Consider the following 16345-nt stretch of genomic DNA (forward strand, 5'->3'; position numbering starts at 1 on the left):
ATGTCCCTTATAGTAAAAGAAAATCCTGAATTGTGCATTACATTTAGTCGTATTGTTTCTTTGGTCTCTTTTATTCTGGATCAGTTCCTCTGTATTTCTTTCTCTTTCATGATTATATTTCAAAGTTTGTAGAATATCCCTCATTTGGGCTTTGTTAGATGCTTCCTCATGACTATTTTCAAAAAAGCCTCGTTGGCAGAATACCACCTGATGTCAGTTTGTCCCAGTGCTACTGGTGACATCAGTTTTGATCACTTGATTAAGGTAATGTCTGCGAAGTTTCTTCACTGTTAAGCATTTTTCCCCTTTGTATGCTAACTTCATAAAACAAGTTGAGAAGTACTTTCTTCCCTTCTATTTTCTGAAAGAGTTTGTATAAGATTAGTGTGAATGCTCCCGTAATTGTCTGATGGACTCTAGGAGAGAAGCCATCTGGACTTTGTGGAAATTTTTTTTTTGAAAATGAATAGATATATAAAGCTATTCAGATTTTCTATTTCATCACGTGTCAGTTTGCGTAAGTTATATTTTTCAAGGAATTTGTCCATCTCCACTAAGTAGTCTAATTTATGGGCGTAGTTGTTCATTATATGTATTATAATCCTTTTCATGTATGCAGGATCTATAGTGATACCCTTGCTTTCATCACTAATAGTTGTTACTTGTGTTTCTTCTCTCTCTTCCTTATTAGTCTAACTTGGATTTCATCAATTTTGTTAATCCTTTCAAAGAACCAAATTTTGGATCTGTTAATTTTCTCTCTTGTCTCTTTTCAGTTCCATTGATCTCAGCCATTATCTCTATTATTTCCTTTCTTACACTTAATTTGGGTTTACTTTACTCTTCTTTTTTTAATAAATTTATTTATTTTTGGCTGTGTTGGGTCTTCATTGCTGCACGTGGGCTTTCTCTAGTTGCGGCGAGTGGGGGCTACTCTGTTGCGGTGAGAGTGCTTCTCATTGCGCTGGCTTCTCTTGTTGCAGAGAATGGGCTGTAGAGTACGCGGGCTTCAGTAGTTGTGGCTCGCAGGCCCTAGAGAGCGTAGGCTCAGTAGTTGTGGCGCATGTGCTTAGTTGCTCTGTGGCATGTGGGATCTTCCCAGACCAGGGCTCGAACCCGTGTCCCCTGCATTGGCAGGCGGATTCTTAACCACTGCGGCACCAGGGAAGACCCTTTTGCTCTTTTTTTACAGTTTATTTATGGCAGATCCTCAAGCCATTGATTTTTAGACCTTTTTTCTTTTCTAATATAAGCATATAAAACCATACATTTTCCTCTTAAGTTCCTTTAGCTGCATCCCACAAATTTTTATGTCATGTGTTTTCATTATCATTTATTTTGAAATATTTTCAAACTTGTGATTTCTTCTTTGACCCATGTATTTGAAGTATGTTGCTTAATATCCAAATATTTGAGATTTTTCTAGACAGTTTTTTAATATTTAATTTCATTGTGATCAGAGGATCTCTTCTGTAGGATAAGTCTTTTAAAATTTGTTGTGACTTGTTTTATGAGCCAGTCTATATCTATCTTGTGAACATACCTTATGCACTTAAAAAGAATTGGTATTCTGCTGTTGTTGGGTGTCACGTTCTATAAATGTTAAGTCAAGGTCCTTGGTTGTATTGCTCTGATATATATCTTTACTGATTTTTTTTGTCTGGTTATTGTATCAATTAATGAGAGAAGTGTGTTAAACTCTCCAGCTATGTGGATTTCTCTATTTCTTGCTTTCAGTCTATTTTTGCTTCATGTATGTTGATGTACTAGTATTAGGTGCATAAGCAAATATGATTATTATGCATTCTTGATGAATTGACCTGTTTATCATTGTGAAGTGGACTGTTTCTCTCTCACACAGTTCTTTGTCTTGAAGTCTGTTTTGTCTGATATTAACGTTGCCACTTTTGTTTTTTATTGGAATTTGTACTGTATATATTTTTCCATGCTTTTTCTTTCAAATATATATTTCCTATATTTGAGGTACATTTCTTGTAGCCCACATGCAGTTGGATTTTGCTTTTATTTCCAGTCTGACAATCTCTGCCTTTTTTTTTTTTTTTTTTTTTGCGGTACGCGGGCCTCTCAATGTCGTGGCCTCTCCCGTTGCGGAGCACAGGCTCCGGACGTGCAGGCTCAGCGGCCATGGCTCACGGGCCCAGCCGCTCCGCGGCATGTGGGATCTTCCCAGACCGGGGCACGAACCCGTGTCCCCTGCATCAGCAGGCGGACTCTCAACCACTGAGCCACCAGGGAAGCCCTCTCTGCCTTTTAATTATGGTATTTACTTGATTTGTCTTTAATGTAATTATTGATATGATTAGATTTGCGTCTACTATTTTGCTGTTTCGTTTCCTACTTTCCCATATATTTTTTTGTTCCTCTGTTACCCTTTTTTTGCCTTCTTTTGGCTGATTTTTAAAAAATTTTAGAACTCAGTGTTAATTTATCTGTTGCTCTTTCAACTATGTTTCTGTATGTTCTTTCACATTCTACTTACAGTTTCTGGTATCATTTCTCTTCAGTATAAAGAATCACCTTTATAGAAACTAACACAACATTGTAAAGCAGCTATACTCCAATAAAAATTAAAAAAAAAAAAAGGATCACCTTTCGCATTTCTTGTAAGTCTGGCTTACAACAATGAACTCCCTTAGTTTTCATTTATTTGAAAATGTTCTATTTTGCCCTGATTCTTGAAGGATATTTTAAAAATGCATATGTATATCTCTTAACACATTTAGAAGTTTTTCATATTTACTTCTTCAAAGATTTCTTTCTGTCCCATTCTCATTGTCCTCTCCTCCTGGGATTTCTAACTGCATGTGCTTTAGAAGTTTCTATATTGTTCCACAGATCTCTGAGGATCTGTTGACCTTTTCAGTCTCTTTTCTCTTTTCTTCAGATATCTATCAATCTATCTTCCAGTTCACTGGCTCTTTAATCTTTCTTCTCCAAACACCAGCCAATAAAAATGTTAAGACCATCCAATAATTTCTTTTCAATCACAGATTTTATGTATTTTATTTAGTTCTAAAATCACCACTAGGCTCTTTTTATTAATTTATATTTTCCTTATATTTTTGAGCATGTTTGTAAGAGCTGTTTTAAAATCCTTATCTGCTAATTCCAATGTCTAGGTCATCTTGGGGTTGATCTCCCTTGATGATTGCCCTTTCTCTTAAATATAGGTTACATTTTCCTATTTCTATGTATGTCTAGTAATTTGAGATTGTATTCTAGACATTTTGAATGATGTTAAGACTCTGATTCTTTTATATTTCTCTAAAGAGTATTGTTATTTTTAAAAATTTTAGCATGCAGTTAACTTGGCTGGGCTCAAAATCCAAACTCTGTCTTTCCTCTGGTGGGCTGCAGTGGAAATAATTTTCAGCTCTTTTATCTTAGCTGGTCTGCTTGGAGTCTGTACTACCCTTGTGAAGTTCAAGGATTAGCTTTGGAGAGAGTTTATAGGTAGAATTTGGGATTCCCCCATGTGGCTCTCTCTGGAATTTCCCACTTCACTTTCCATTTGCTATTGTCACCTTGAACTCTGTTCTTTGATTCTTTAATCAGTAAGACCATAGATTTCTGTGTGAGTTTCCTTCACCCTGCATGGCACCAAAAAAGAGTAAAAACATACAACTCAACTATTGCTGGTCCTTTCCTTCAAGTTTTAACTCCCCTCCACTGTCTGCCTGTTTATGGTCAGTCTCCAGCCACTTCAGGTAACTGTTTCATATATTTTGTCCAGAGTGTACAATTGTTACCTTGGGAGGGTTGGTCCATTTAAGCGTCTCCACCATTCATGGAAATAGAACTCCTCCTGTGTCCTTTTGACATGTCCCTATCATTCCTTGACCACTTCCTTCCTTTATGACCAAAAAGATGTTTCAATCTCATGTTGTATTTTCCCTGAGATGGAATAAGTCATTTCTCCAAGGATTCCTGGTTCCTTTTTGTGCAAAACGGTATTTAGAAACTAAGATCTGGGTTCTAGGTGTATTTACTCCTACTGAAGTATCTGTCTTTCTAGGCCTTCTCAATGGACAGACCAAGAAAATGTATGTGTGTACATACATGCACACACAACTATATCTGTCTATCTACAGGTAAATAAGTTTACAACCATTAGTCCTTAATTCCAGTCCATCATCAAAAAGCTCATTCTGTTTCTTCCCCCTTTTCATATTTCTTATCCCCTTCTTCAACAGTAAGAAACCTGGCTCCAATTATTCACAACATATTTAGTTATTTCTTCAGCCCTAGGATACATAGAAAGTAGTCAGAATTACTAACCTATACCTTTGAGGAAATAAACCCTTTTAACTAGAATTCAATATTTGTTTAGAGTTCTTCTTGTCTTTGGCCTGAGGGTATAAATCTAAACACGGTGTTTATTTATTTTTAAATATTTATTTATTTCGTTGTGCTGGATCTTAGTTGCGGCACACAGGCTCCTTAGTTGCAGCAGGCGGGCTCCTTAGTTGTGGCATGAGAACTCTTAGTTGCGGCGTGCATGTGGGATCTAGTTCCCTGACCTGGGGTCAAACCTGGGTCCCCTGCATTGGGAGTGTGGAGTCTTATCCACTGCGCTAGGAAAGTCCGCAAACACGGTGTTTAAATGTTAGTTGGAGTTAATCTCCCACCCACCCCGTGTGATGTTGTAAATCATTCGAAGTACAGTTGGTTCACTGGTTTCTGTTTGTATTCCATTTTCAGGTTCCCCCTATCTTTACTGATTTTGTGCATTTATTTTTTGATTATGTGAAACATTAACAAGTTTCCAAAAGTCAGAATTATACAAAATGGGATCTTCTGCCCAAGCATCCTTGACCGTAGCACCCTAGCTGGACATCTGTCCAGGGCCCTGTGTTTCAGAATCTAAAGACTCTGCTTTCCCACCTACCTTGGGGGAATAGTGTCATTCTCTAATCTTAATATTAACACTGACCCTCCTAATTCCTAATTGGTTAAATTGTGGCAAAACCAAATTGCATAATAAAATACCTGTCTAAAGATCAAATGACATGGGTTTGAAAAAATTTAAATACAATCAAGCAGCGTGCTGTTCTTCTCAAGTTTACTTTGAGTTACACGATGGTCTCCCCTTCATCTTTCTGAAGTTTATCATTTGCAGCTGATAACTAACAGACCCTCATGCTGATCTCTTAACACACATTGCTTCTTTTGTTTTTGGCCATGCCACGTAGCATGTGGGATCTAGTTCCCTGACCAGCGATTGAACCCGTGCCCCCTGCAGTGGAAGGGTGGAGTCTTAACCACTGGACCACCAGGGAAGTCCCACATTGCTTCATTTTTTTTTTTTTTTTTTCGGTACGGGGCCCTCTCACTGTTCTGGCCTCTCCCGCTGCGGAGCGCAGGCTCCGGACGCGCAGGCTCAGTGGCCACGGCTCACGGGCCCAGCCGCTCCGCGGCATGTGGGATCCTCCCGGACCGGGGCACGAACCCGTGTCCCCTGCATCGGCAGGCGGACTCTCAACCACTGCGCCACCAGGGAGGCCCACATTTTTGAAGGCAATTATTAAGGTATAATTTCTTGGGGTACAATTTACATATGGGGAAAACCCCTTCAAGTTTTGATCAACTCATACAGTTGTGTACCCATCAACACAGTCCTGATACAGAATAGTTCCATCACCCCAAAAATTTCCTTCCTGCTGCTCATTGTCATCAGCCTTTCCCCCACCCCCTGTCCCTGGCAACCACTGAGATGTTGTCTGTCCCTATGGTTTGGGCTATTCCAGGATGTCACATGAAATGGAATCATACAACACGTAAGCTTTGAGTATGGGATCTTTTGCCCAACGTAATGTGGTTGAGGTTCATCAAAGTTGTATGTATCAGTAGTTCTTTTTCCTTTTTCCTGGTGAGTAATATTCTATTCTATGGATATACTGCAGTTTATCCATTCACAGCTGAAGGATATTTGAGTTGTTTCCCGTAATTTCCAATTATGAATAAAGCTTCAATAATCATTGGTCTATAGGTTTTTGTGGGAACATATGGTTTCATTTCTCTTGGGTGAATACCTAGGAGTAGGATTGCTGGGTTGTGTGGCAAGTATATGTTTATAGGAACCTGCCAGACTGTTTCCAGAGTAGCAGCACCATTGTCCATTCCCACCAGCGATGTGTGAGCGTTCTAGTTGCTCTGCATCCTTGCTAGCAATTTGTACTGGCAGTTTTTGGCTTTGGGTTCTTTTGTTTGTTTGTTTCTTTGATCAGTCGAATTGTTTTTGTAGTTGTATCTCATTTTGGTCTTAATTTGCATTTCCCTAATGACTAATTTTGTCAAACATCTTTTCATTGCCTTATTTGCCACTTGTAAATCTTTTTTGGTGAAGTGTCTATTCAAACCTTTTGCCCATTTAAAAAATCAAGTGGCTTGTTTTTTATTATTGAATTAGGGAACCATTTATACAAGTCCTTTATCAGGGGTTTTAAAATATCTTCTCCTGATCTATGTCTTTTTATTTTTTTAATGGTGTCTTTTGAAAAGTGGAGGTAGAAATATTTGGCTGAGGCCACAAATTTTTCTCTCATATTTTTTTTCCAGAAGTGTTATGATATTAGGTTTTAAGTTTAGGTGTGTGGTTAATTTTATTTATTTATTATTGAAGTACAGTTGATTTCCAATGTTGCGTTAGTTTCAAGTGTATAGCAAAGTGATTCGTTTTATATATATATATATATATCTTTTTCAGATTGTCTTCCATTATAGGTTATTACAAGATATGGAATACAGTTTCCTGTGCTATAGAGCAGGACCTTGTTGTTTATCTGTTTTATATACAGTAGTGTGTATCTGCTAATCCCAAATTCCTAATTTATCCCTCCTTCACCCTTTCCCCTTTGGTAACCTTAAGTTTGTTTTCTATGTCTGTGAGTCTGCTTCTGTTTTGTAAATAAGTTCATTTGAGTCATATTTTAGATTCCACATATAAGTGCTCGCATATGATATTGATATTTGTCTTTCTCTGACTTACTTCACTTAGTATGATAATCTCCAGGTCCATCCATGCTGCTGCAATGGCATATTTTATTCTTTTTTATGGTTGAGTAATATTCCATTGCATATCTGTACCACATCTTTTTTTTTTTAATTTAATTTTATTTATTTTTTTATACAGCAGGTTCTTATTAGTTATCTGTTTTATACACATCAGTGTATACATGTCAATCCCAATCTCCCAATTCATCACACCACCACCACCACCCCTGCCACTTTCCCCCCTTGGTGTCCATACGTTTGTCCTCGACATCTGTTATACCACAACTTCTTTATCCATTCATCTGCTGATGAACACTTAGGTTGCCTCCAGGGCTTGGCTATTGTAAATAATGCTGCTGTGAACATTGGGGTGCATGTATCTTTTCTTTTATTTATTTTTTTAAAATTTTAATTTTATATTGGAGCATATTAACAATGTTGTGTCAGTTTCAGGTGCACAGCAGAGTGATTCAGTTAAGCATATACATGTATCTATTCTTTTTCAAATTCTTTTCCCATTTAGGTTATTACAGAATATTGAGCAGAGTTCCTTGTGCTATACAGTAGGTCCTTGTTGGTAATCTATTTTAAATATAGTAGTGTGTACATGTCAGTTCCCAACTCCCAATCCTTCCCTCCCCCACCCTCCCCCCTGGTAACCATAAGTTCGTTCTCTAAGTCTGTTTTGTAAATAAGTTCGTTTGTATCATTTTTTTCTTAGATTCCGCATATAAGCAATATCATATGATATTTGTCTTTCTCTGTCTGACTTAATTAACTTAATATAATGTGGATAATCTCCAGGTCCATCCATGCTGTTGCAGATAGCATATTTCATTCTTTTCTTATGGCTAATATTCCATTGTATATATGCACCACATCTTCTTTATCCGTTCATCTGTTGATGGACACTTAGGTTGCTTCCATGTCTTGGCTATTGTAAATACTGTTGCAATGAACATTGGGGTGCCTGTATCTTTTCGAATTAGAATTTTCATCTTTCCTGGGTATATGCTCAGGAGTGGAATTGCTGGATCATATGGTAACTCTATTTTTATATTTTTCAAGACCCTCCTTACTGTTCTCCATAATGGCTGCACCAGTTTACATTTTCACCAACAGTGTAGGAGGGTTCCCTTTTCTTATATGGTTAATTTTGAATTAATTTGTGTATCTGTTTGGGTAAAGTTCACGATAGTTTTTTCACATGTGGATTTCCAAACAATTCAGCACATTTATTAAAAAGACTATCCTTTTCCCGGTTAGTTACCTTTGCACTTTTGTCAAAAATCAATTGACAATTTGTGTATGGGTCTATTCCTCGATTCCACACTGTTCTATTGACATTATTTCACACTGGTTAACATCTTGTAGGGCATGGTGACACAGGGCCCTAAAATGTAAGGAATTTGAAAAAGATGATTTCAAGATTCTGCGAGAAATTCCCATCTGTATAGAAAGTGCTCTGGACTCTGTGATAGAGGTTAGCAAGAGCTCTATGTCTGGTAGCACAGAACAAGGGTGTCTAACCCAGCCTGGGGGTGCAGAAAGGCCAAGCAAGGCTTCTTGGAGGTGGTGACCCCCGAGTCAAACCTTGAATGAAAGGAGAGAGGTATAAGGGCATTTGAACCATGTCAAGACCCTACTGGAGCCCCATGGGGTCAGGAGATGTAAATGGTTCTGATAAAAGCAAGAATTTCTCTAAATGCATGAGTTATGTATTGGAATGGGACTAGCTTAAGGGTGTGTGGGACTAGCTTAAGGGTGTGGAATCTTTTTCTCAAGTGGGTGGAAGAGACCTCTGAGCAATTTTTCTCTCCGTAGAATTCCAGGTTGGACCCCTCGAGGCTTTCTGGGTCTCAGTTTTGTTGTCTGTAAAATGGGGGCTTTCTATCACGTTGATCCGTGACTCTCCTGAGCAGGATTCAGCACTGGTATTAACAGACACGCCTCATCAGGCTTGCTGCTTTTCGGCCAAATCTCTTTTATTTGTGAATTAGCTTGCTTGGTCCTTGGGGCATCCTGCAGGAGAGGTGGTTTAATTTGGTCCATTTCCCAGATATGCTCTCTCCGACATGAATTAGAATTTTATCATGGATCTAGGAACTTCCTGCCCCAGGATTCTTTGCCTTCCTTCCCAAAGCAGCCCAGTACCCTGGGCTGACCCCCTTTTTTGTATGGGTTCTCTCCCATCCTCTGCAGGTACCATCAAGGTCACTGCCGGCTCAGCTGTGCTGGGATTCCTCTTGCGGGACAAGCATGAGAAGGCAGGGAACAGCACCAGTGTGCACAGTGTGACCTGCATCCTTGTCCAGAATGGCAGCCAGGCCTTGCCAGGAGAGCTCCAGCTGAGGGGGCGACTGCAGGCCCAGACGGGGAGCCTTGAGGGCCAGGCCAGCCTCCATGCTGACACGGTCAGCCTAGCTCTGGGTGGAGTCTGCATCTGGGGCCCTGGGCACAGCCAGCTCTCGGTCACACTGAGTCACAACATCAACACCTTGCGTGAGGCAGGTAGGAGGGGTGGATAGGGTCCAATGGCTTCCTCCCCCAAAGACTCCTAGGGCCTGAAGCCTAGGGAGTTAAAGGAGCCCCCAGTCCCCAAACCCACCTTCCAGCTCTATTTCCTCCCCCTACCAGCTTCTCCCAGTGCCTCCATCTTCCCTGGGCTGTTATTCAGCCAGAACACTGGTTGCTACCCAGTACAGACACACCTCCAAACTGGAGGCAGGCGCCCCTGCCACTGGCCCCTCCCCCAGGACTCTGCCCCCAGTCTGGCTTCTCCAGCTTGGAAGCCTGGTCTAGCAGGGCCTCCAGGATGTTCTCGGCACTGTGGTTAAGAAATAGCTTGGACACCCCCAGCTCTAGCTTCTTGGGGACATTTCCACGGGACCTGGGGGGGCCCAAAGGTGCAGCAACAAGAGGAGAGCACAGGATCAGACCTCTGTTCCCCTCGTGCTTTCTGAGAGCCCATGCCCTGTCTTTGGGGAGGTAGGAATCCAAAGGGGACACGGGGCCTATCACTTGCTAGGTGTGGCCATTGTAGGTAGTAGGTGGGAGCTGGGGGGTTTGTCTGCCTCAGGGCTCAGGGGACCCTCCAGAGAGAAGGAGGGCTGTCAGTGACCCTGTTCTGGCTCCCGTGTTGTGTGCCATCTCCTGGTTCCTCTCATCCCCAGGACTCCCCTCCCAGGCAGAGATGCTCCTACTGCACAGCCACGTGGCTTCCAACCTCTCAGTGCATGTGATGCTGCGTAGTGCAGAGCGGCAGCTGCATGCTGCCCTTGGCCTGGAGGGCCTGGTCACCAGCGCCCTGGGCAGCCGGCTCCGTGCCAGCCTTGGCCACACGGTGCCCGGCCTCAGGCGCTGGGGCCTCCCCTTCTCCGTGGACGGCCGCGGGCACTTGCAGGTGGGTGAGGGGGCTGGGCCCGGGCCCCGTGGGGGCAGTGGGCCTGAGAGACACCCACAGCTTTGCTTCTCGCAGAGCGTGGGACCCAGTCTGGCGGTCGCGCTGGTGGTGAACGTGGATGGTGATCAGCTTCGTGTAGCCCTGGAGAGGAGGGGAGCCGGCGGCCGCTGGGGGCTGGCCCTGGGGCTGCACCACGGCCTCTCAAGGTTGCAGGTAAATGACCCAAAGTCCCCATTTGGGCGGGGCCCACTGCCTATGCAACTTCTCTAGTCACCTTCCCAGCTCCCACCAGCTTGCCCCTCCCACCTCCGTAGCCCCTCCCACCAGCTTGCCCCTCTCGCCGTCCCAGCCCCTCCCACCTTCCCTCCCAGCCTCTCACCAAATTTCCCATCCTCCTTTCCCATCCATCCTTTCCCATCCATCCTTTCTCCTTTCCTCCCACCCTCTCCTCCCATCCATCCACCCTCCCTTCCTTCCTCCCCACCCTGCCTTCTACTCTTCTTCTCTGTCTTCTGTCCACTTGTCCTCCTGTCCCTCTGTCAACGCTCCCTCCCCTGCCCTCATAAATGGAAGTGTATTTGAGGCAGCTCCCTCAGAGGCGCTCTGGGTCTATCTAGTAAAATGAAAACTGCTGAGACTCTCACCCTTCAGCTCGTGTTCCTGGTTACCTCCCCTGGAGAAACCCGGAACACTAGACAAGGAAACACACACACAGCTGTCTTTTGCATTGTTCTCAAGAACAAAAGGCAGGAAACCACCTCTGGGCCTGGCACAGGTGTGGCTAAACCATCCAATGTGTCCGAGTGTCAGGGTGAGCGAGCCAGCCGTGCGGCCCGAATCCAGCCTGCTTCATCACTTACCAATTGTGCAACTTCAGTCCAGCTGCTTACTCTTTCTGTGCCTCAGTGTTCTCATCTGCAAAATGGGACTGTTAATAATCCCTGCCTCCCACGTTTACCTTGAGGATCAGATGAGGAACCAGTTAGAACCTGGCACTCAGGTTACTTCTGTTTTTTTCTGGTTACTTCTGTTTTTGACGATTCTGTGGGTTAGCACTTAGGTCTGCACAAACCTCTCTTTGGGGGTTATCTTCCCAGGGAGGCCTTCACAAAGGGAGATGGGGTCAAGCTAAGCTATATCTCAGTACTCTGTCCAGGGTTAAGATCGGGGAGAGACACCTCATGCCTACACATGGCCCCTACCCACCCTGCTTGTCTCCCTAGGTCAACTGCAGTGGAGACGCTTCGCCTGCCCAGATGTCAGGGCTCTGCTGGGGGGACGTCACTGGGTGGCCTCACGAGGTACAAGGGTCTCTGTCACAGGCAGGGCAGGGTGGGAGATGGTGGTCTGTCTCTGGGGTGGGGGTGGGCACAGGCTGAGCACCAGGGGCTGCCTGCTGGATGACTTAGGGCCTGTGGCCACTGCCAGGCCGACCCACATGGTCCCCTCCTCCAAGCCCTTCACGTCCCCAGTAACATGCATCTGGGCTCCCAGCCCTGAGGGGACCCAGCCCAACCTGACAGCAGATGGGTGGTCCCTTCTGTAAGCACACTTAGACAGTGACCCAGAATCCAAGTGTTTCAAGCCAGCCTCTGCCACGGTGAGCTGGGCTGGTGACAGGCATATCTGTGTCTTTGGAGGGAGACAGACCGTGGGGCTCACAGGCACGCATGCTGCCCGGGCTGGGGCACAGCACAGCTTAAGTAGCTCCGAGCTCTCCCGGGCCAGGGTGCAGGTGGATAGTAGGTCCTCTCCTTCGAAGGCAAGGCATGGCTGGGAGACCTGAGCACAAGGCCTGGACTCCCTGATCCCCAACGGGGTCCTGTGGCTCCTGGGCCAAGAGCTGTGGGTGAACTGGACGTGGGGCGACCACTGGGGTTTCCTGCAGACCTTGTCAGTGCTGCCCTGTGGGCAGCTGGGTGGGCAGCTTGTGGTAGGCCTGGCTCAGCTGAGCTCTCAGTCCAGTTGGCTCTGGGGGGCCAGCCAGTGAGCACAGCCCTGAGGACGGCCTGGGGGAGGAGGACAGAGGTTTTTCTGCTCCTTAGAATCTGCTCTGGGGCCAGGCAGACATGTGCCTGCAGGTGCTGAGTGGATGCTGCAGGGTGTCTGGCCTGGGGCCCTGCCTGGGGGTCCCGGGAGCTGGTGCTATGGGCTCACCGCCTGGCTGTCCAGATAGAGGGAACATGGCCTCCTCGGGAGGACTGTTTCTGCCAGCTTCACCCCTGTGAGCGTAAAAGATGCAGTACTTTCATGCCTCCAGCTTGGCAGTGGTAGCAGCTCCACCCAGTACAGGGACCTGAAAATCAGACCAACACAGCTTCCTGCCCAGACCTGCCACTCACCTGCTGTGTGACTTTTAGCCAGGCGTTAACCTCTCTGAGCCTCAGCCTCGTCATCAGTGAACTGCAGGTGGCAACACCTACCTTGCACTGTCGAGCATGAAATGGGCCAGCGCATGTCAGGTCCCATCTCAATTTGGTATCCTCTCTTTTGGCGTGGTTTCAGCTACCAGGGAATCATGATCTCATTTTACAGATGTGGAAACTGAGGCTCAGGGAGGTGAAGTCACCTTCCCTAGGTCACACGGTGGCCTGAATGGCAGGAGGGTTAGCCAAGAGAATTGAGGATGAGGATTGAAAGGGTCTTAATGAGCTAGACAGATGGGCTGCCTCCCCCCAGAGGAAACCTAAGACCGAGGGGGCACGTGGAGTTAGCAGCTGCACCTGCGAGAAAGACTCAGGGCTGGGCGCGAGGGTGACTTCGGAAAAGACTAACTGAGCGGGAAGGTTAGGACAAGAGCCATGAATGGACGGCCCTTCCCTCCGAGAGCCGTGGTCTGGAATTCCAGGAAAGGGCTGGAAATTGGGCATTCCTTAGTCCTAGAGCAGGTCAGCAACGTCCAGGCGGGAGAATCCGTGGGCTGTGCCCCGTGGGCGGCCACCCCGAGCTCCGTGGCTCCTCTGTGGCCTCCATGTAGCTGTGGTGGGGGTGATACGTGCATTCACCCTGTCGTCAGTGGTGCCGTCCCCACCCCAGGTGGACAGATGAGCACTGGGTGACAGGAAAGGGCTGAGAGCAGCTCCTGGTTCTGTCACGGGTGTGCAGACACTCCAGGACCCCCAGGTACACTACTTAGAGATGCAGTGACTTCCATTCGAGGTGTTAAGCGGGACGTGTCCAGACCAGAGAGGTTGACAGGCCCGAGGTTCCATTATGGAAAAGAGAGGAGGAAACGGGAGGGAGGACCCAGAGGCCTCATGGGGAGCGGGGGAGCGGGCGTCAGGGGCCCTAAAGTGCTCTGAACGGTTGAATTTCTTGACTCCCTGGGAGGCCGGTTTCAGCTCTTCAGAGAGAAGTGCTTCACGTGAGCATCACCTGTTAAGGGGTGGTGGTGGGTGCCCCTGGGGCATGGGGGCTCCCTTGACCACCTGTGGACAGGCAGGCAGTGGACACACTTGGTGGGGTGTTGTAGGGACACCCGCTCGGGCTCACCTTGCCTTTCTTGGCGGCAGAATCCAGCTGTGCTTACCTTGAATGGCTCCTTCCTGGTCCACGCCTTTGGGGCCAGCCTGGCGGCTCAGGTATCTTCTGGGGACACTTTCGCCCGGGCCCACGTCCACACAGCCGGCGGCCGCCATGCCTGCCTGGACACCAGCCTCCAGCACACATGGCCTCCACTTCAAGCGCTGGGGGTGCCCCCCGACAACCACATCCGAGTGTCCGTCGGGGGAGACGAACCCCCCAGGGCCCAGCTGGAGGTGGCCCTGGGCCCATGCACCCTGACTGCTCATGGGGACGTCAGGACAGAGGCCAACGCCATGCACAACTGGACCCTGGCCCTGGTGAATCACTGCCCCCTGCTGGAGGTAAGCCCCCACCCCACCGGTCAATGTAGGTTCCCACCTCCCTCCACAAGTTATTAACCGCCTGCTGTATGCCCAGCTCTGCACTCAGCATGAGAAACTTCAGTCTTTTTTTGCCGTTGTCACTTGAATGGGGGACTCGTTGACTACAAAGCTTTGAGCCAAAGATGGGACCAGAACTGAATTTTCTCCCCTTTTGCAAAGGGCCTTCCTGAGACACCGGTTCGCTTCCTTTCTGGGGCTCAAGTTGATTCTGTTCTCACATCTCACTTGCCCCGTTCCTGGGATTGAGGCTCCGGGAGTGAGAATGAGAATCGTACGAAGCAGCAGCTGGTGTTCGTTAGGCACGTGTGCTGAGTGCCCTCTGAGACCCCTTCGGTCCTCAGCCCTGGGAGGAAGGAGCTGCTTGTACCCCTCCTTTCATTCCCATCTTGGGTCCCTGCCCCCATGTGGGGTGCGTCGTGGGCCCCAGGGGAGCGAGTTGCTTAAGGTGTCTACCCTCCAGCCAGTGAACATTGATGTTAGTGATGTATTTCCAATAGCCGGTGCTTTCTGGGTGCCTGGCTCTGGGCTCACAAGTATTAACTTTCTTACATCTCCCAGCAACTTATGTTGCTATAAATCAACTCCCATTTTAGAGATGGGTAAGCTGAGGTTGCAGGTTGGAACAACCGGGTTAGTGGTGGAGCCAGAACTTGAGCCCGAACCTCTCCATGGGATACCCTTGGTATCAGTCACCTTGCAGAGGGAGGTGCTGGTAGAGTTCAGGCTGTGGGTCCACTGCTGCCCTCTTCACACCCAGGCCCGTCTCCAGCTCCCCCACCTTGGCTTCTGGAGCTGCCCCTAAATCTGACCACTTTCCCCATATTCCAGGCAACTGGAATCCCACAGGCCCTGCACTCTGAGGGCCGCCTGAGCTGGGGACCCTGTGAATTCGACCTGGCCGCAGGCCTCCGCAGTGACCACGGAGACGCCCACCTGCAGCTGGCCCGTACCTGCGGGGCCCAGCCTTCTGCCCTGGGGCACCTGACCCACTCCCTGCCCCTTCTGGGTCGCCTGGGCCTGCCGCCCGGGAGCGCCATCAGCCTGACTGCCCGGCCCGGCCCCCGCACCAGCCGCAGCTCCCTGGCCCTCCGGATGGGGCCGTGCCAGCTGCGGGGTGTGCTGGAGCAGCAAGCTGAGAACCACAGCACATGGACACTGACCACTGAGCCGGGCTGCCCGCTGCTGGAGGTGCATATGGCGGGCCAGCAAAGTGGCTGGAGAGGCAGCTTCCAGAGCCCCTGTCAGCGTGAGGCCTGAGCCTGGCTGACATTCCCCTCCAGGGGCTTCCCAAGACCCCAGCTCCTATCTCCCAAAAACCCTGTCGGATACTTGGTTCCTCTTATCACTAATCCCACATTCCCATTGGGCAGATGAGGAAATCGAGGCTGGGAGAGATGAGAGGCACGCTGTGAAACTAAAGGACCACAGATTCAGAATATAAATTCTGAATATAAACTCTTATAAAAGTCTGTCTTCTTAGTAAAATTCTGAGGGCAGGAAGGGAATGACGGAAGCTGTCCTCAGCTGACAGTGGGGAACAGTCACATCTTGGTTTCATAACCTGTTAAAAACCACAGGCTGGGTTTTATCTGAGCTGAGAGGTGGTCTGAGAATTGTCCTGTGATGTTTGGGGGAGGGAAATCCCTGACACTGGAGTCTGGGTCAGCAGAGAGGACTGGTGCCCTCGTCCGAGTGGGACAGGTCACTCCCCTGTCTCCTGACGGAGCTTCCTGGGCACCGGGACAGGGTCTGGTCCACTCGGCATCCCTGAGCATAGGGCTGGGTGCCCACAGATGCTCTGTCAGTGTTAATCAGGTCAACACAGGATTGGGCCATGAGAGAGTAGTGCATCACGGGATAAAGCAGGTCTGCCCACTAGAACTTTCTATGATGATGGAAATGTTTCATTATTTGATATCCAGGACAGGAGCTGCCAGCCATGTGTAGCTTAAAATGGGCTCACTAGTGCTACAGAAGAACCTGAATTCTTTCTTTTACTTTATTTTAATTTAAATTGAAC

At 47.3% G+C, this 16345-nt stretch overlaps 1 protein-coding gene across 1 annotated transcript in view; it reads left to right on the plus strand.

The window, feature by feature from the left end:
• Positions 1 to 16345, plus strand: part of LOC115867587 (uncharacterized) — a 123011-nt gene that overhangs the window by 57816 nt on the left and 48850 nt on the right. The window contains exons 28-33 of the mRNA XM_060284654.1: positions 9217 to 9525; positions 10188 to 10417; positions 10493 to 10630; positions 11641 to 11718; positions 13930 to 14283; positions 15154 to 15513. Of these exons, the coding sequence (XP_060140637.1) occupies positions 9217 to 9525; positions 10188 to 10417; positions 10493 to 10630; positions 11641 to 11718; positions 13930 to 14283; positions 15154 to 15513 (1469 nt within the window). The remainder of the gene's footprint in view (positions 1 to 9216; positions 9526 to 10187; positions 10418 to 10492; positions 10631 to 11640; positions 11719 to 13929; positions 14284 to 15153; positions 15514 to 16345) is intronic.

The sequence above is a fragment of the Globicephala melas genome, chromosome 15, assembly GCF_963455315.2.
Source record: "Globicephala melas chromosome 15, mGloMel1.2, whole genome shotgun sequence".
NCBI classification, from domain to species: domain Eukaryota; kingdom Metazoa; phylum Chordata; class Mammalia; order Artiodactyla; family Delphinidae; genus Globicephala; species Globicephala melas.